The 22,196-nt window shown below is 28.4% G+C and overlaps 1 protein-coding gene across 2 annotated transcripts; it reads right to left on the bottom strand.

The window, feature by feature from the left end:
• Nucleotides 1-482: 482 nt before the first annotated feature.
• Nucleotides 483-21,786, bottom strand: LOC107439037 (uncharacterized). Of its 2 annotated transcripts, none has more exons than XM_016051502.4 (3): nt 21,616-21,786; nt 3,210-3,325; nt 483-864 (listed from the first exon to the last, which is right to left on the bottom strand). In XM_016051502.4, exons 2-3 carry the CDS (start codon nt 3,312-3,314, stop codon nt 586-588), a joined length of 384 nt encoding a protein of 127 aa, XP_015906988.2. In that variant the 5' UTR covers nt 3,315-3,325; nt 21,616-21,786; the 3' UTR covers nt 483-585. The 2 variants fall into 2 exon arrangements, with proteins under 2 accessions (XP_015906988.2, XP_015906986.2); XM_016051500.4 differs by lacking the exon at nt 21,616-21,786 and adding an exon at nt 9,801-9,923.
• Between the last annotated feature and the right edge of the window lie 410 nt (nt 21,787-22,196).

Genomic DNA, 22,196 nt, shown 5'->3' with positions numbered 1-22,196 from the left:
AAATAAAAAATCGTCTGAATAAAAATCCATTACATGTATGTTTAAATATAAAAGTATTGCCTATAAACACGTGCAAATCATGTAATTATTAAAAACTACAGTGCGTCTAATAGTTGATCTAATTATTATAATATACTAATATAATGATTGATATAAAAAAGATTCGATATTTATATAGTATATCGTCTAATTTATCCAATTGTCAAATTTATATTATATATCTCATTTCACCAATTGACACACGAACGTAAACAAGTGCAAACCGGTTTCAGTCACGTAAAAACAATAAGGCTGTATAGTATCACCTGATAATTAAGATTTTACATAGAATCTTATAGCGCGTCGAATAATGTAGACAAATTAAAGTAAGACTAAATTTATTAGTTAATTTAAAATTTCTTTAAATAATTAATACTTCTTTAATTTTATTTTCGAATAAAAAAAAATTTCAAATAAAATAAAAGACACGGCGGACACTATAATCAAATTTCATAAATTTTATTCATGAAACTAAAGCACATCTGGCCTCACGTCTGAATAAAATGGCATCACAGTCAGTTTCTCTTAATCGACTTTTCTTTGTGCTTAACCTCTTCCAGCAGGGAAGCCATTAGCAAACACTGGGATTTCATCGTAATCATTCCTCTTTCCTCTCGATCCGAGAAATCCTGTCGCCAAAGCGGCCGCCAAGGGATCATCAACAGTTGGTGCGGATCCTTTGCTTCTGTTGGCGATACTTAACATGGGGAATCTGTAGGATTCATCAGGTCGTTTTGCGTGTTGAAATCGAATCAAACCACTCAAAACTGATCGCATGTCTGGGCCATATTTAGCTAGCCTGCTGTTTAACATCTCTTGGTTTACCTAATAAAATTGAAATGTTTTATTATCTGAATTTAATGATTTCAGATAAGTTAATGTTTTTTTTTCCTTCCTCGCATTAAAGACGAGAATCTATACTTTGCAATAAAAATACTGAAATGAAAATTGAAGAATGGAATAAGGGTTAGATTAATGTTTGTTTATGTATTCGAGAAGAAATTGTAATGTAAATTTCTATCAAATAAAATGGCGTGTAAAAATAAATAAATCTTTCAAATGGCGTGTATTTTATCTTTTTAAATTTTCTTTTAACGTCATTAATTTTTTTTGGAAATTTTTTAGGGCAAAGCAAATAATATTAATAAAAGTAGTTTCTAAAATCACGACAAATAGTTTTTGAATTATATAGTTTTTGCAAATATGGGTAAAAACGCATTTCTATTTACTGTCTAACGATATCATTCAATAAAAAAAGTAAACATTATTTTTAGAAAGAACGAATGTTAAAAATGTAATAAATTTTCAGTTTTTTAATCAAAATTATTTAAAAACTATGTAATACTATTCACTGCAAATATAAAACATATTATAAATTATAAAAACAGATGGATGCAAAATTTACAATTTTTATCTAATTTATTGATAACGCAAACAAAGTGAAAAATGAAATTTTTATCACTACAAAACAGATCAAATAAGTCTAACATTCTGTTAATGTTTATTTTCATCTTACTAATTGATATTTTGATGAAAATTCTATATTTGATGTCTTTCCTATTTAAATATGAGTCAGCTTTTAAAAATTATTTCTACAGGGAAAAGTAAAAATGCTCAAATTAATATTTTTTTTTGTATTAAGGCGCAAAACAAATAATTAAAGCATACACTAAAAAATTGATAATTCTTGAAGCAGTTCATGAAAATGGTTTAAAAAAATTTATCTGACGCTTTACTAACACTACTTTTAGATTATTATTACTTTATCCGCTTTAATAATTATAACAAATTTAAATTAAAGGAACAAGTTTTTAATTTCCTTCTGTAAATTCTCTGGTGAATTTTATGATTATCAAAGTAAATAATCTTGTTCTGTAAGTAGTAATACTTTGTTGTCTCTTGTTATTTTGTTATAATTATTATTTTACGAACAATATCAAAATAAATAATCCTGCTCTTGTTAAACTATTTTATTTCAAACAAAAAATTATAAAATTGTTTTGATAACCGTTTTATACAATTTTAAGATAATAATTCTTTTTATTAAAACAGATTACTTAAATTGATCTATGTTTATCATCAGCGGTAAAATTTTCTCTAGCAATATTTCTTTCCAGCAATATTCCATCTAACAATATTTCCATCTGCAGATAAAAAAATATACTCTCAAAACGTAAAAGTCTTAAAATATTCCAAAAATACAAACGAATATGATGAAATATAAGTTTTGTGTAGTATATAAATAGAGAAAAAGAAATTATAAAAACTTTAACTAAGGAAATTATAAAAAATTTGAAATTATATCCCGACAATTAAATGTGAAATTATACTCATTAAATTTTTCCATGTCAACTGATTTCTTTTGAGATAGATATAATTTCATACGGTACCCTTCCGTTCCGTGTTAGCGATTTTTAATCTTTTTTTCAATAAATCAAACCCCAAACAATAATATTAAATCAGTAATAATCATTATTTTTTTAATAATCTGATTAATTTCGGAAAGTGAGACCGGGATAGCCTGGTTGGTAGAGCACTGGACCCATGTCCAAGAGTTCGTGGGTTCAATCCCCGCCGGTAGTAAATGGTGACTGATGCACGTTAAATCTGTCGAATCTCAAAGTCTTCCATGTTCCCATAACAAATCAATACCTCTGGGGGTACTGATCCAGGCGTTTCCTTGTCTTCTGGATTGGTTCAAAATTACAAGGCTACGGAGTTGAACATCAGGGGTCGTAAAGCCAAGAATTGGGTAGGCTGTTCAACGACGGATATAAAATATAAAATAAAATTACGGAAAGTGAGTTCCTTGTCTGGTTTACCCTTCACTGATGTTTTTTTTTTCAGTTTAAGGGACACAGCCTGGTGTTTTCTACACTGAATTTTTTAAAGTTAAGTACCACTGCCCGGTAAACCCTACAATTAAGTTTTCTTATGGTGAAGTACCACTTCCCGGTACTCGTTTGTCCGACTGATCTTTGTAAGAATGATTACCACTGCCTTCAGTTTTGCCTATACTTACCATTGAAATGAAAGGTTACTTTAGTGGTTCCAAATTCGATCCCCACTACTTGGCAATTTTTTACGGCCCCCTTTAACATAACAGTACTTTTCATATACATTTTGATATGAATTTCTGAACAATCTTGGTGAAGAAGAGAAGTACATACCTTGTCTGAAATGTTTTGATCTTCTTCCATTGTGCTTTGGCTCATAACTGTTAGCCAGCAAAGGAAAAGAATCACCGAATGCGCCAAAGCTCGTTCAAAATTCATTATTTTGGTTTCTAAGAAAAAAAAGGAACATTTTTAATATCTTATATTAAGAAGTGGAAAGGTGTCGTGAGTTTAGGAAGATTTAGAAGTTGTAGGAATTTTACATGTGATTAGACGTATTTAAAATTGAAACAAATAGAACTATGAATATTGCTTAAAGGGTAAAAACATCATGAGAAACTGAAAACAAATTGCGCCTTATTTTTCTGATTATTCAATTTAAGTATAATAATCTAGTTAGATGCGTTAAAAAGGCGAAACAGTTCTTGTAAATATTTAAATTAAAACGTGTAACAATTTCGAGATACTATACCTTATCTATCCAAAATTTACTGCCTAATATCTAGCATATTAAAAATTGTTTAAAAGAAAAAGTGGATCTCATTAGTATTGTAGGTTCTTTTTCTTGTTGTTAATTTCTTTTCTCAAAAATATTATAAAATTTTCAGTACATTAACCGTAAATCTCGATGCCAATTAATTAACTAAATATTGATAAAGAAATACAATAAAGTAATACTATTAGGTTAATATTAAAACTGCGTTTATCGAAATAATTTATATGTTTTAACAGTCAAAGCTACTTGCAAAACAATTTGAAAGCTTCGTAACTTATTTTTAAACGTCTTGAAAGTTTAATGCAATAAAAGATGTGAATTTTCCATATATATGCAATAAAATATGTAATATATAATGTCAGTGAATATATAATGCAATGTAAATATGTAATGTCAGTGAAGGTAAAATTTATAGAAATGCAATCCAATAATATGCTTTTAACATCCGCATGGTGAAGTTGTATATATTATAAGTAACACAGCAGTTTCTTTTCATATTTCTTTTTAAATGTTTTTTAATAAATTTCTTTTATTAACTGTGTTAAAAACCAACTTTTATTATTCTGAAAAATAGCATTAAAGGCAACAAAAAAAATTTCAACTTTTTATGTAAAGTACAGTAGCTGATTCTCGCTTTACAGTTAATGCGAAAAGAGTATTTTTATTTTAATTTTCGTCCATTTTACTTTATTACTTTCTTTTTTCATTTCTGTGCATAATGATAGTTCACAAAATAATTAAAATACGATTTGTGTTAGTTATTGTGGTTATAAACATATTAGAAAGATTTTAATTTTTTTTTGCACACATTAATAAGGTCAGTTAATTAGGTTCACATTAATAATGTTCTGTTTCCTCCGGCAATCCCTTGGTATTTTTCGTACTCGCATTTCCAAATTGTTGTCAGTAAGATTTCAATCGTTTTTTTTTTCTTCCAAAGTTGAATATCAACTTACGACTCTTATTGTTGTTATTTTAATTTCATTATTCTTAATAAGAATACCAAAAATATACATTAAAAGCGGCTTCTCCGAAACACTCTGTAATAAAAAGTTTCGCCCGAGGGGTACCGTCATACTTTGTGCAGCGGGGGCTACTTTGTGCAAATTCGAATTTGGCATTTTCAAAGTGCTGCTATTCAGTATTATGTTTATTTCACGTTAAAAATGTGTGGAATTTGAAGATAGAAGTCTCTTCTATTACTACAAACATTTTTTCGAATTTTAAGACAATCTCAGAGTGTGTTTCGTTCATCCAATGCCAACAACTTTCCGAGGACGTCGGATGTCGAAAAGTGTGAGTGGAAACTTTAGCTGTGAAATGCAAAGACGTTGATAAAAAAATTGTCGTAAGAGCAAAATTTTTTATTTATATATTAATAAACAATTATATCACGTTAGCGTTAAAAAAATTTGAAAATTAATAACAAATAAATGGAAAATGAAAAAAAAAAAGCATTTTTGGGGCTACTTTGTGCAAAGTTTCATTCGTTTTTTTTCGACAGAAAAATGGTCAGACGTTATAAAAAAATACCTGGAACGAGAAACTACCGTGATTACACTTTAGAAAAGCTGCAACGATGTGTGCAAGCAGTTGTTGGTGGTATGTCGATTGCAGAAGCTTCTCGGAAGTACAAAATCCACAGAAATACTATCTCTAATAAAATTCACAAGAAACACGTGAAACTTCCTGGTAAACTATTATTTTTCCTCTACAAAGATTTTTCTAATGACTTAATCAAACGATTAACACATAAAAATATATTTTATAGGACATCGGGTAATTTTGACAGAAACTGAAGAGCAAGTTCTGTCATGTTCATTCAAGGACGTTATGTTCAAATTTAACAATTTTATAAATGTTAATGAATATGTAATAATTATTATTTTTAAAATTTCATCCATTTCAATGTTTAAAAATGTATATGGTTTTCTTTTGTTTAAACTCAAATGTTTTGAAATAAACATTCTTTTTAAGAAAAAAATTCTTCAAAAAAATGTTTTTTTAACGCTGAAAATTATTTTCAAACTAATATCTTTACATATCCTGATGTTTTTGTCTTTAAAATGTCAACAATTAACTTTTTTAACAATTTTATATCAATATTTTACTAAAAACATGACTATTAAACTGAATTCCTATCGCTGCACAAAGTAGCCCCATTTGGGGGCTACTTTGTGCAAGGTATATTTTGACTTATTACTCGTAAATATTACATACAAATAATGCCAAATATTTATCAAATTCACTCGTCTGAGTCCAGTTATGAATATAATATCGATAAATTTTACTAAAGTTTGAATTAGCATAGTTTTTTTACATGTGAAAGTTCAAAAACTGCGAAATCCTGCACAAAGTAGCCCCGAATGACGGTATTCGTAAAAATTAGACAACACAAAAATACTAAAATAAAAAAGTCTATGAAATCAGAATTTAACATCGGAATTCCTTTATAAATTTATATTACAATAAAGAAATTTAATATCGCTGAATTTTGAAATTTATTAAAGCAATAATAACAAGATGGAAAAAAAATATGGACATATACTTCAGAAAAAATTGCCTTCATATAACCATTTTAACATTAATTATACCTTGGCCTTTTGGACAATTTAAAGAACACATTATTTAAAACTTCCAGTTTATAAGCATAATCAAACGTTTAATTAAAGATATCAGATTTAATACAAAAAAAAATTTATTATTTTAATTAACCATTAATCAAAAACTTACACTTAGATTTTACTAACCTAGGTAAATTAGCTGTTTATATAATGAGCATAGTATTCATTTTAGTAATAATTGAATTCAAATTAATGAAACACTAACATTACTTTAAATAAATACTCTTAACTATGCGTAGAAAATCAATAAAAATATTATTTAAGTAATTCATTTCGTTAAATTTAATTTTCATTAAATTTAGTAATTTTCGTCTTTTGAATTTGTATTTTTTATCACACTTATTAATGAAATCTGAAAATATATTTTGATAAATCATTTAGGATTTAGAGGCGTTTTCTAACTTTAAAAAAAAAAAAATCTAATAATATAATTATGAATAATATGAATAATTAAAATCGTTATTTCACTTTTACTGTAATTATTCAAAATTTGTTAAATAAATGGGCATTACTTTCAGTGTTTAATTTTAGAAAAGCTTAAATACGCAGATTTTCATAAATCAGTTCATAAATTATTTCAAAAGCAGGTTAAATTAATATTTGTATTATCATCTCAGTAAATACGTAGAACTTTAAATTATTATTCATAAAAAAATTAAATATTCATTCTAATTATGTTTTTGAATTATTAACTCGTGGTGGAGTTAACATTCATCTTCACATATTTATTCCTTGTTCAAGATAAATTTTCCACTTAAATAATGGGGTAAACATAAAGTTAATGTTTAGCTTCTATATTATTTGAAGAAATGAGTTTACCTAAATAAAATATGCATTAATAAATGTTATGTTTTGGCATGAATGCAGCATTTCGTTATGGTTAGAGTTTTAAAAAGAACTGTATTTGATTCAGCTAAATATTCCTATTTAGCTGAATTAACTTCAAATAATAAGGAAGTTACCCGATTTCTCAATTGCCAATTAAGCTAAATTTTCTTCTCCAAATAATTTAAGTTTTGAAATGACATATAAAGTCCAGTTTTTATATTTTGAAGTAATTGTTAAGTTAAAAATTATCACAAAGCTCAATTTTTATCTTAAAAACAGCGCCAAGTTTAAATCATTCTACAGACAAAATGTTAACTGTAATTGGTTACTTTAATTTTAAACTTTTCCGGAAGTTTTAATGTTTGTGTTATAACCCACTAGCGGTTTACTAAATGGGCAAAATTGATTATCCCTAATACGCTATTTCCCTATCTAAAAACATGGGAAAATCGGTTTTGGTATACGGAGAAGACAGGCCGGGATAGCCTGGTTGGTAGGGCACTAGGCTCATGTCCAAGAGTTCGTGGATTCGATCTCAGCCGGCCGAAGACTCCCCGTGTAGTAAATGGTGACAGATGCACGTTAAATCTCTCGAGTCGCAAAGTCCTCCATGTTCCCATAATAATTAAATACCTTTGGGGTACTGATCAAGAAAGTTCCTTGTCTTCTGGATGGGGTTCCAAATTACAAGGCTACGGAGTTGAACATTAGTTGCCGTAAACCCAAAGGTTGGGTTGACTGTTCAACGATGGATATAATGAAATAAAATAAAATACGAAGAAGACTGCAGGTTAAAATACGATTTTTTTACTTGCAGAATCATCAGTGGGTTAAAATAATAAATTAAAAATTTTATAATATAACATTAGAATAACTAAACTTGAACGGAAGTTTGAAAAAATTGAAGCTTGGAAAACAACGAAGATTGAAAAGTTCCAAAATTAATGAAAGTCTGAAAATATTTATGTCTGAAAGAACAAGCGGGCAAAACTCGTTATAGGGAGAATACTACTTTTTTACATAGGAAATATATTTTTCTTTTACTCTTCTATTTTTAAACTATAATTTTTATTTGTAAAAAATTTTTTTCTAAAAATGTCGTTATAAGGAAATATTTGCTGTAGAGAGGTTTTCTTGTTGAGAGACCATTGTTACCTATTTATAATCTTTTCCATTTTTAAAAATGTTCTTATTTTTAAAAGAGATTCATTCAGAGTGATTTATAGACGAAGCTTAGTTATTAGATGCTAAAGTGAATAGCTGGAAACAAAAATTAACACGAAATTCCAGTAACCACGTATTATAAACTAATATCATGTCAAACAAACCATTCAACCAAATGAAGTAAAATTTTATAGCAATTGCTTTTAAACTTATTCACGCATCGACTAAGGAAAAGTTTGTATTTGTCCAAAGTTAGTACTTTATAATTTATTAGCAAAAAGTATCACCACTGGCATCAAAAATAACACGTAAAAAAGGCGCATTCATTCAAATGGCACAAAACAGTCACTATTTTATATTTTTAAAAATATATATGGATTTATTTATTATTTTCCTACATTACAATTAGTATTAAAAACATTAAAAAAATTAAGTAATGTTCAGCAAAGTCGTCATGTTTATAAAATGTTCTATAAGGAGCTATTTTCCTACAATATTCACCATTCATTTTATTCTTTGTTACTTTCTTAATTGTCTTACAATAATTTATTTGCCTTTCTCGAGGCTTTTTATTAGTTTATTAAAAGTCTCGATTGCTGAATTACACTTTTTAAAATAGTTAATATGAGAAATAATCTATGGCCATAAAAAGTCAATAAAAAATAAAATGAATATAAATAAGTCACAAAATTTAGTTAAACTTAAGAGTTTAAAGAATTTTATTCAAAAATATTTGGGAAGAAAAAAAACATTTAGTGTACAAATTGTAACTTTGAAATATTTGAATTTTTAAAGAATGAATTTTTCCACTTGAAATTGATGGATTCTGAAAGATAGAAAGTTTAAATGGAGATATTCGACATTATGAAAATTTTGTTTTCCAGAGTTTTTCTGCATTGATGTACTTTTATAATTAAACATTCTTAACGGGGTAAGGCTACCAGTTGCTTATTTAATTTAAGTCGCCACTTTTTCTGTTGACTCGCCATGTGGCGAGAAGTGAACGGTTATTTCCTTACTGAAGCTATACTGAACTGTCAATCTACAAATCATTTTTTAATTATAATTAACTTCTCTTTAGATTTTCACTATCATTTGTAACATTTTAATAGATAAAATACAAGCTTTTTGCTTTTTAATTTATTCAATTGATCATTTCCGTTCATAAATGAATAAATAAAAATGAACTTGTAAATTAAATAAAATAATTGCATTAAATCAAATTCTCTTAAATTAAAAAAAATCCATTCTCTAAAATTTCATTCTCTTAAATTAAATAATTTCATTGTACTTATTTATTTGCTTTAGTTGTCTAAAGAACTTTAAAAACTTTAACTATCTCTGCTACGTATTGAAAATGCGGAAACAAGTAAACGTAATAGTATAATGTTCAGACAAACATCTCAGAAACAGCAAATACAAAGAAGCTTATTATTTAGAAACAAGTAAAGTTTGATAATTAAAAATAGATAAAAACAACCTCAAAACTGTAAGAATTACAATTAAAAAATGTAACAAATCTTCCCTACTTACTGTAGTTGTAACTACTTTCTACGAACTTAAAAAACTGAGGATCCTGACTAGAAACACATGCTTTTTATACATTCCGTTTCAGGATTACTCTTAACTTAAAAAGAATAAAATAATTCAATTGATGTAGTTAAGCAAACTAGTCTGAACTTGTTTGGAAATAAAATGACAAAGTAAGATTTATTTGTTCGATTTCGATTCATTAGAAACTTTTCGGGACGCAACATAATTAGAAACTCCGACTCGAATTGGTCAGGTAATTAAGTTCAAAGAAAGTTCGCTTTGTATTAACACAAGTATTTTCGTATTTGAAAATCTAGTTGGAAATTCTGATTTATATTAAATCTTAAACGTTCTCCCAATTCTTCTGTTTGGAATATAATTTCTAAGCATATACTACCAAAAGTTGAGCTCAAATAATAGAAAAGACAATTTATTTGAATTTTGAGTTTTAATTAAATATGGCAAATTTAAAATAGTTCTGGTTTTGCCTGTTTTTATTTTATGTAGCTCATTTTTTAATTTGTGTAATTTAAAATAATAGAACAATACTTGCGCGTATTCTGCGCCTTACCTACACATAATCTACAACTTTAAATAGAATATTGACATATTATGCAAAATTTGTTTCAGTCTAAATATATAATGCAAAATAGAAAGGCTAACATCCTGAATAACTTTTGATCTAATGATTGGATTTTTTCTGTACGCCGGCTAGGTGGCCGAGCGGTTAGCGTGCCTGACTGCGGAGCCAGTGGCTGCGGGTTTGAATCCAGCTCTTTGCATGGATGTTTCTTTCTCTCTCTTTGTGTTCTATGTCTTTTCTCCTTTGTGTGTGTGATTATGTGAATGTGACCAGCCCTGTAAACGGATTTATGGCTGTGTGACGTGGGCGACGCTGCTCCACCACCGTTGCCTCGCCGCAGGTGCCCACTGGGTAACGAGAAGAGGGTAGCAGTTCTGGCACTTTCTGAGGCCAATGGACAATAGTTCCAAGTGCCAAGCCATTAAATTATTGGACAATACAACAATGGACAATAGTTCCAAGTGCCAAGCCATAATTTCTCTGTTCAAATATATCTTTGTTTTCAACAGATATTCAATTTCAATAGATTTTCGTTACCCTCAAATTGTAGGGGTAGTCGCAATTAGTAAAATATGGTTTCAGACAAATAATAGTTGAGGTATTACGGAAATGTATGGTAATAACAGTTTAGACAAGAGAACGGTCGAAAGTTTGAGCCCCTTAACTATAAATACATTTTTGCTTAGTTCGCCATATCTTCTGAAAAAAATGAAGCCTATCAAAAAAAAAAAAAAGGAAGAAAAAACATTGCTTGCAGCAATTCTAATAAACTGCTTACTCAGATATGCACCCGTAAAAAAATTACTTTTGCTAATTATCGTTCTGATTTTATTATTTAATTTATTGGAAACCAACAAAAAAAAATTGAATTGTATGACGTGTCAATTTTCACATCAATTTAATCAACTTAATTTTAAAAGACGAAGTCCAAAATTCGAAGAGAATCAGTTGGTCAGTTCTGAGAAATAATAGACTAGTACTTGAAATTGGAATACCAAGAAACCATTCGACCTATTTTGTTCAATTTCGTAGTGTTCCAGTTTAAATTATATAATATAATACTATGTAAAAATTTGTAAACTTAACAATTCAAAAAAAATGTTTGATCATTATTAAAAATAATAATGAATTTTAGAAATTATTAAAAATTGTTCTAATTGTTTTTCACACTAATAATTTCGCACAATTCTTGTTCTTCGATATTTTTAAAAATGTAGATGTATCGTAATATGTAAAATGCGAAGTTACGGGAACAAATAAATATATATATATATATATATATAGGGAGTGGTGATCAAGTGTAGAGGTAGTGAATAAGAATTGGTAAAAGTTTGCACGAAGTAGCTATGAAGCAAAGACGTTCTTTTGTAGGAGTCTAGGGCTGTGAGAAATTATTGTTTGGACAGTGCGATATCACAGTGAAATATGACCGAGAAATACTTCCATAGTGCAACTGACTTTACCAATATTTGGTAAAAAACTGTAAACTGAACGATATTTGTTTACAATGCTATGTTTTCTTTACAACTCGATCTCTGTGTATCTGAACGACTCATGCATGTTGTTTTCAAGTCTCTACTTACTTAGGTAGATAACTGTAGGTAAATGGCTTATTTGCATTTATTAAAGCTCATTTCTTTTAATGTTGCCTTTTTAAATTTGGTGTTAGGTATATAAAATGGTTAGAGGTATGTCATAATATAACTTCTTACGGTAAACAGTTTTGTTACGGCAAACAGCTACCTTTGCCTGCATTTGAGCATTTTAAAAATACCTAATAATGATGCAACCTTCCTCTGCTTTTATAAAAGAAAAAAAAATGAGAATGAATGAAAATAGGTGTTTTGTTTCCTCATAACACCGACTTTTGGTGTGCAACCGTCTACTAATATTTGGAGCGAATGAAAATTTCAAAATGTCGTAAAATCGAGCTCCATTTTATATAGCCAGCAAATGAATAAAAATTTTTGATGCAACATGGCTCGGAATTTTCAACAGTGTATTAAGTAGCTTTGTTCAGGATGTAGCAAATTCGCACTGTTTTTATGGTTCAAGGTCGATGTTACGATTCTATATTTTAGAAGGCCGACCGGCCTGTGTAGGGGGCAGGGAACTGTCCTTGCATCAGAAAGGTTCTGGGTTCGAATCCCGGGCAAGGCGTGGATGTTTCTTTCTCTCTATCTGTGTTCTATGTCATTTCTCCTTTGTGTGTGAATATGACCCGCCCTATAAACGGATTGTGGTAGTGTGACGTGGGCGACGCTGCTCCACCGCCGTGGCTTCGCCACAAGTGCCCACTGGGTAATACAAAGAGAGTTAGCAGTTCTGGCACTTTCTGTGGCCAGTGGACAATAGTTACAAGTGCCCGCCATTAAAAAAATATTTTAGAAGCATGTGGTTCAACTTAAATAAAAAATGATGTTCAAAATATCTCCTTGTTAATGTTTCAGCAACATTGCTCAATGTTGTGGTTGAAGGTATCGGTATTAGGATTTAACACTAAACAATCTTTTCTTTGAATAGAAGAAGCGAAAAATATATTTTAATATAATACTTAGATCCACGAATACTTTTTCGTGTTGTGTAATTTTTTTCGTTAACAAAACTACTCCTTCTTATTACACTAAAACTATTATTTAGTTCGGAAAGAAATGAAACTGCGAACATCTAAAAAAAACCAAAGAGAAAAAAACATTCAAACAATTCGCAACTTTTTTTTTAGCATTCAATGTTCAAGTTTTATTATTCACTTATAAAATATTGGAAGTCAATACATACACTTTTTCTTTCACTGCATTTCAAATCGCTGAATTGAACGAAATTTTAAAACCAGCGCTAAAAGCAAAACTCCGACGAGAGGAATTCTTACAAATTTAAAAGCGGGAACTAAAAAAATTAATAATTCGTTCACGTCTCTTCTAACAATCGAAAAAGCAGAAATTTTTCCTTTATGCTGTTGCCTAAACTTATTCTTTTCAGTTGCAAATAAACAAATGGTGACTTTTTGTAAGAGGGTATGTTGCATATTTGCATCAGGCTGCAATGTATCTCTTACTATTTTTCGAAAAAAAAAGAGTCTCCTCTCATCCAGCATACTTGATGGAAATTCTGAAAAACGGAGTCAATTTTTGGAAACTTTCTCCCTCAATTTCGAACTTTTTTCGATGCAACCGCAATTCTGATTACGTGCATTGAATTTGATATTGCAGTTGCAGAAAGGAGAAGCCATGCTAAATAGGAAGAGAGACGAAACGTTTCCTTTTTATTTTAGTTCTAATTCGCGAATGTTAAATTGGTTCCACGATTTTCTTTTTTTTTTTTGAGAGAGATAAAATCATTACGTCTTCAAACGATTTTTTCTTCGAAAGTAATTCAAACTGTTTCTGAAAATGAATAGTTAAGATATCGATCACTTAGAAACCAACAATTTAAAGAAATATATCACTAAGAACTATCAAAAACAAAAACCTATTTGCTTTTTTAAATCGATACAACTTTGATTTTAAAAAACCTTGATTTTACCAGACAACTTAGTATGTTCTATTCATTCTTAAGGAAACAAATAAAAATATATACTACAAAAATGCAGTAATTATTTTTTTAAAAAAATATCTTTCTATGATTTATTTTCTTAAATTAATTATTATTAAGGGGTATTTTTTTCTAAGTTGTCATAAAAACTGAAATATTTATTATGCGTTAGAAATTTAAAAAGAATTAAAATGATACAATTGAAGCGAAATAATATTTTATTTCAACGCCATGTTGCAAGCAAATTATAATTACGGATTATAACTTATTTATTCTTAAAGAAACAAATAAAAATATGCAGGAAAAAAAATGTCATAATTAGTTTTTAAAAAAATCAGTTTTTTCTGGTTTTTTAATAAATCAATTAGTATGAATGGGATTTTTTTAAAGTTAAATGAATGTTTTTACCACTATAATAATTATTATATTTAAGAAATTAAATGATATGATTAAAACGATAAGTAATATGTTATTTAAAAGCCATATTGTAAACAAATTATAATTACGTAATAAGTATTTTATTTATGTGTAATATTTTTCGGTAATAATAAGTATTTTTAATTCAATATTGTCATTTATTTTGGTAGCTAAATAAATAAATAAAAAATCAGTTCTTTGTGAAATATTTCATGCTTTTTTCAAATCGACTTATTTAAACATTTTTTCCGTCATCAAATTTATAATTAATATAGTAATATAAAGCTCTAAAAACAACCACAATTTAGAATATTTTCTCGTAAATCAATATTCACCCCAGTTTTCGTCATATATCGTTATTCTATGTACGAGATACTAAACAACATGTCTGTTTGACAATTTTTGATTCACTAGTTCTAACATTTTTTAAGCAAATTCTTGTAAAACGGAGATAAATAAACTATATATTGATATTAAAACACTGTTTTACCGATTTGTACTTTATAAACAGTGGAATGAAATTAAAAGATAAGTCTAGTCAAATCAGGAAAAAATATGAAACCCAAAAGAACATTTGCAATGCATTTTTATGAAATAGATTGCAAATAAATAAAAAATATTGTATTTTTCTTTCTTTAAGCATTAACTGTTTATTAGTTAAAGTTCAGTATCGTTAAAGAAACAAAAGCCTTGTAAGAGTTTGTTAAAGTTCCGTGTTTTACAATTTTTATTGGGATTTAGACTAAACTCAATGCAGACTAAAACAGAAATGGGACTAAAAGGAACTGAAACGTAATGCTGTTTAGTTTTTAAAAATATATATATATAACTTAATTAACCACTGAGAAAAAAGTATGTTGAAAGCCACCATGGTAAATTTACTTTGTTTTTAGGTCTAGGGGAATACCATCATTTTTACCAAAGCACTTAGGTAATAATTCTGGTAAAATTAACATCAAAATACCGTTTTATTATAAGTGAAAACATATGGTAAATGTGGTAAAATTCGGTAATTTCATCAGGATACCTCAAAGCCTTACATAAAAAAACATTAATTTGGCTTAATTTACTTTTGAATTTTGTATATTTTACTAAATGTGTGGTAATAAGAATTACAATTTTAAAAGCTCAGAATTTCTAGTAAACTGCACCATTTCAACGCAATGAATTGCCCAATGAATGGTTTAAATACCGTATATTTGGATATTAATACCAGAATTGTGAGGTATTTTTTTAACCAGAAATGTCGTTACCTACTCTACGTTACCTACTAATTTTACCAGATTTTTTTATTCATGTCCTTAACTTACAAGAACGATTTCCTAAACGACATTCATCAAATAGGCTGATACAGTTAGTTTTTGATGTTAGAAAATTATACATAAAATATTATTTAATCTTTTTTAAAGTAATTTTTCAATTACAAATCATGAAAAATTATAATATCCATATATGTAAGCATCGTCAATTTCTATACTTCAGTCAGTCAATTATACTCAATTTCTATACTTCGTCAATTTCTATACACAGACGAAAAAGGCATTGTTGGCAGTAAATTGAGTGATGTATTTATACAATTCTATATTTCTTTCCTTAATAAAATGCTTAGTATTCGCAATTTAAAAGGATATCTAAAAATTCCTTAATTTTGATTATTATATTCCAAAAATCTAATATTTTTTAAGACAGCAATTTGTACCCTAATAAAAATTGTTTCATAAATATATATTTTTAATTTTTAGTTTTATTAATACTATTCTTCTAACTATAGTTGTTATTTTCGATTTTTTTTAAATTTTTTCTTAATAAAACTTTTATTTTCAATAGTTAATGTCTCCGCAACTAAGTCGATATAGACAAAATTGTATAAATATTTCATTACTTAATTGAAAAAAAAAACTAACTGTTTTATCACGTAGGTTGCTATTTTGCAACCATTCCTCTTCTGATTGTGTTTAGTATTTGTTTTTAAATCAACTTCAATGCAAATAAAAGGTAACATTAAAAAAACAAATATATAGATTCATTCATAATTTATGCATAATTGGAAAAAGTGCGTGATATTTGCCTATAATTTTACATGAACTCAAAACGTTAAATAATATCACCATTACATAGCACGAATATGGAATGTTTACAAAGATAGTTAGAAATATTTTTTGCTCTTTGATATATTAGAAGCTTTAAAGGGAAACAACTCTTTCATTTTTCTTTTCAAAAAATTTTTGTTTCTCAAAGTACATTTACTGATTACATAATAAACTAAAAGGAATATTTCACACTCATTTGGTTTAAATATCGATTCAAACGATTCTTGAAAGACTACTTTTTGAAATAAGCTGTGTGTTAATGAAATGCATGCTTGCGTTGACCCTGCAACTTCTTTTTCTTTTTTTTTCTTTTTTTCGACATAACAGCAAATATTGTCTGTTCCGAAATACTGATTATGATAATGGTATTTTACACGGAGAAAAAATTATTTTGAAGTTACCATAACATGTTTTCGATAAAGAAAAAAAAACCTAAACTAGTTTAAAATATACCAAAATATACGGTATTTAAATTATTCATATGGTAACGGTTAATGGAAATTGTAGTCTTCAAAATAATTTTTATTGCCACTTACAAAAATACAATACAAAAATACAAAATGAAAAGTAAATTAAACTAAATAAATGGTTTTTACGACATGCTCTAGCGTATCTGGATAAAATTACGATATATTTCCAAATTATATCATACATTATTTTATCATTAATTTTGTCAAAATCACTACCAAAGCACTTCGGCTAAAGTTACCGAGCTTTTTGAAGTTTAAATATAGCCAGAAACACGTTAAATTTTGTCATATAGTGTTAATTTTGACCATAACTTTTTCTTACAATGTATAAAGCAAGGTGATTTTAAATTGATATCTTAAGCGTTTGTATTTAAATGTTTTACTCTATTTTTTAATTTTGCCTTTTCTCACGATTTGCAGCTATGCAGCAGCGCTGTTCTGATAAAATTTTTGCAGTTTACCATTTTTATGTAAATTCCCATATTTGGTGATCAACAAATTTTATTCAGTTTTAAACTCAACGTCTAACAAGATATCATTTAGGTTTGCCAATATTTAGATATCAAGCGATACAAAAAAGAAGAAATGTCAAAGAAATCCCTTTTAATACTGAAAACACTCTTCTCAGTTAGATGAGCAAAGCCGCGAGGAAGAAAGAAACTAGAAAAAAAAAATTCTTTTTCAGGAATGTTACGACTCAACCCCTAACGACAAGAAACTCCTTAACGACACTTTCTCCGGAACAGCCTCTTGAGTGTCTTTTACAACAACAACAAAATAAAATAAATAAGAAATAAAACGAAGTGACCATTCCATACATTCCACAACACACTCGGACTAGGAAAGAAAGTCTGCATTCTACCCAGTGCACCATCTTTTGCAAGGGTCCTCGGCCACCCCCCACAAGCCGAAAAGAAGCGAATGGAATGTTTACTGGATGAGCAACAAAGTAGGAGCCCCCGAGTAGGAACAAAAAAAAAAGAAGAGTGGTGGGCACATTGCCAATCTTCATCGTTGCTTTTGATCTCTGAAGCCCAATAACATTTTCTTCTCTTCTCCCCATACCATGATTCCCACCCTACGACCACCCTTTCTTATATTCAATATTCTATCTGCAGAAAGTTATTGCCATGGGAATTAATTCCACGCTCTTTCGTGATGCTGTACATGGAAATTGAAATGGTGTCGAATGCGGAATGAATGTTTTTTTGGAAGAATAATTGGTGGTTTTGTTGATGGTGGCAATGGTTGAAATTTATTGCTGGCAAACTAAACCTGTCTGCGTTGTAACTTGTATTTTAATTAACTACACATATAATTTTTTTCCTCAAGTGGGAATAACTGGTACGTGCGGATAAGAAAAATTTAGATACATCAAATACATGTCAATCACTCGCAAGTCTCTGACCAAATTATTAGACGCACAATAAAATTCTATATAAAATCTTAATTATCAGGTGATACTAAAACAGCTTTATTGTATTTACGCGACTGAAACCGGTTTGCACTTGTTTACGTTCGTGTATCAATGGGTTAAATTAGACGATATATAATATAAATTTGATTATTGGATAAATTGAACGATATATTAGATAAATATGGAATATTTATTATATCAGGTAGTATATGAGTATATTGTAATAATTAGATCAAATCATTAGACACACTGTAGTTTTTTTTTTTAGTAATTACATGTTTTGCACAAGTTTATATGCCATACTTTTATATTTAAACATACATGTAATGGGTTTTCATTCAGGAGATTTTTTATGTATTTCCCATTTATATTTAGTTTTAACGCATTTCATTACAATATTAACCAATTAATACGGAAACGTAAACAAGTGCAAACTGGTTTCAGCCGAGTAAAAATAATGAAGCTGCTCGTACATTATATATATATATATATATATATATATATATATATATATATATATATATATATATATATATATATATATGTATGTAATAACAGGGCTCCAACCCTGTTATCAGTGTTGCATTTAGCTTGAAATAATTGCAGTCTTAAGCCATCATACGTTCTAAACGGGTTTATTTAAATATAGGCTGGTAATGCTAACAGTTCACGTCCACACTCCCTATGGGAGGGGAATGGACAAGACTTCTGACAATTCCTGAACAGCTTATCAGGATCAAAGCATGATGAAAAGGACACTCAAAACTATGCGTTCTTACGTTTTATACCAACATAGATTTGAGGTAAAAAGGCACATTTCGTACCTTCCTTCTTTCCTTACGCATTAAGGAAAATCATTTCTGCTTCCTTATATGGAATTGAAAAAGGGCACGATTCTATAAATAACTCTTCCTTTGAAATATAAATCTATTTATATTTCAATGGTATGTTTTCAGCCTTGAATTCCCAAAATAGAATCTCTCTACGCTTATTCTTTAACAAAGACATTTTATGAAAACGAAGGAGTTTTAATTCTTTTATTAATACAAAAGTATTTAATTTTTGTATTTAATTTTGTATACAGAGAGAGAGAGAATGTCTGACAAGGGGTCTTCCCATATCGAATCATAGCTTAAGGAAGTAGAAGGTTTATTATTTGACAAAAACCATAAATATCCAATATCCTAATTAAAAGGTTATTTTTAGAAATGACGTACAATCATTTCGGGAAAACAACAACTTATTAAGAAAAAAATTCCGAAAGTTTCCTGGATTCTTTATGGTGTCTTGTTTTTATTACCTCTCAAAATCCTTAGAAAAAATGCGGGGAGCTAGCAGGAAATGTGTGATTTTTATATTTTCAGGCCCCTAATACTTTGCATCCGATTCTAACATTCCTGTTGTAGAAAACGTCAATGGTATCTATGAAAACCATTAATATAAATTTTGGAATAAAAGGCATTTAAAATCATAATATGTCTGTTAATTTGAAATAGCTCTCTATTTATTTAGATTCAACATAAATATGTAGGATGTTTTTTTTTAGAGTCCCCTGTGAAAAATTAAGTAAAAAAAAGCATACTAAGAATCGCGATTAAATAAAATTTTTTAAGCATTGAGAAATACAGGTTTAAAAACATCAAATCCAACATGATTGACGTCAAAGTGTTTCTAATTGTCTCTTTTTATATTCTCCCAGTTAAATTCGGCAATGCAACAGGCTTTGATGATTTTAATCATAACTTCCTCGTCACTACCAATTATTATTACTATATATATTTTATAAATACAAATTGATATGTAATAATGAAATGTTTCGTTGTAAAACAATTTTCAAGACAACATTAAATTTTGAAAACAAAATTTAGAAATTGCCCTCAATATAAAGTACACAACATTTTTTCTGTTTACAAAATAGCATCGACTTTTTAAGGGTCAACAACCTACTGGATCTTGTCTGACTTCGTCAGACAATTAGAGGATAAGAAAGAACAACAACAACAACAAAATAGCATTTTTGTGATGCATTTTCATAGCAAGTAAGAATTTATACAATTAATTCTGATTTATTCTGAATATCACTATCTTTAATTGCCAATTTAGAATAAAAATGTTCCTGGCTTTGGACTTTAAATTTCTTTTCACGCTTTCACGACAGCTTTTAAGATCAATTATGGTAAATCGGACACATATGTGTTATTTAAATTCCTGTTAAACATAGTTTTTAAATTTTGGTTTCAGTATTCAAAGCCTAGTTACTAGAATTCTGATTAGGCTATAAATTATTATCCAGTTTCACTTATTGTAAAGCACACAAAATCAAAGAGAAAACAATCTGAATAACTCTTAATCTAAAGGTCAAATATGTATGTATTTCACTGAGAAGAAAAGTATGGTCAAACCTAAAGGAATATGGTAAAAACTACTAGAATATGGTAAAATTTACCGCGTTTATGGCTTTATGGGAACACCAAAAAGCTCGATAATTTTTTCCAAAGCACATTTTTTTGGTAAAATTAGCAACAAAATATATTGTTTTAAAATACGTTATAAAATTTGGTCAAAACTATAAAAATATGGTAAACTATATGGTCAAAACTAAAGAAACATGGTTAAAACTACTATAATATGGTAAAATTTACCGTATTCCTGGCCTTATTGGAACACCGAAAAGCTCGGTAATTTTTACTAAAGTACTTTTTTCGGTACAATTAACAACAAAAGATGGTGTTTTAAAATACGTAATAAAATTTGGTGAATGTGGTTAAATCTGGTAACCTTAGACCATGGCATAAAAACAATTTATGCTCTGAAATTTACTTTTCAGTTTCGTACTGAGGGCCACCAAAAATATATGCGGCCGAATTCTTTTATAATAACAGTTTAACAAATGTGTAGCAAATTCAGATTTTAGTGACATCGAGAAATTCATACTATCGAAATCCAACTGCATATGCACCACTAACAACTAGTCCACATTAGTCCTAGTTTTTTTAAACTAGACTTACCATAACTGATTGAAACAAACGTTTTTTTGTAATTATTTTAGATTTTAGCGATATCAAGAAGTTCATATTATCGAAATTCAACTGCGTATGCAATTACAAGCACTAACAACTAGACCACATTAGTCTTATTTTGTTTAAACAAGACTTTCCATAACTGGTTCAAACAAACGTTTATTTTTTTTTTTAATTACTACGACCTGTAAATTTTATTCCATTACACATTTCAGATATGAAAGACTAAGTTTTTATGAATGATTCACCTTTAAGACGTCGGAAAAGGAAAATAGTATAATACTTACCGTACGAAAAAAATCTCTAATACTTTTGGAATTTCAAAAATATGCTTCGTGAAGTTTGTTTTAATTTAACTGACAGATTTTTGACACTTTTATTTGGGTAATATAATACTTTAGAAAAAGCCATGTTTTCTATCTTTCCATATCTACGAAATGTTTTTATTTGTGTTGAGCGCACCTGTCAACAAAATACACATGCATATTAACAAATGTCACAAGTCGATATAAGCTGACGTTATTTATAGCGAACTGAAGTGAATAAATTGAACTTCATGTTTATTCAATGGTATTAGCCTTTAATTTAATCTGTCAGAAAGAAACTGATCAAGTGGAGGAAAAAAAAGAGTATATAATATTTCTTCAAAAATTTCTTTTTTTTTCCAACTTGGATTTGAAATCAAACATTTTATACATTTCCTCCTTTTTAATGTATCATATAATAGATGAAAGATACGAGCAGTTTTAGATTATTGAAATAAATGCATAGCAAAGCAAATTCTGCAATACCCTCAGATATCACAATATCTAATTTAGGGTTAATCGCAATGCCTTAATAACATTTAAATCTATAAAAAATAGAAGTT

The sequence above is a fragment of the Parasteatoda tepidariorum genome, chromosome 3, assembly GCF_982258835.1.
Source record: "Parasteatoda tepidariorum strain Cologne lab strain chromosome 3, Ptep-v5.0, whole genome shotgun sequence".
Taxonomy (NCBI): Eukaryota; Metazoa; Arthropoda; class Arachnida; order Araneae; family Theridiidae; genus Parasteatoda; species Parasteatoda tepidariorum.
This window is presented reverse-complemented; position numbering and strand designations above follow the sequence as displayed.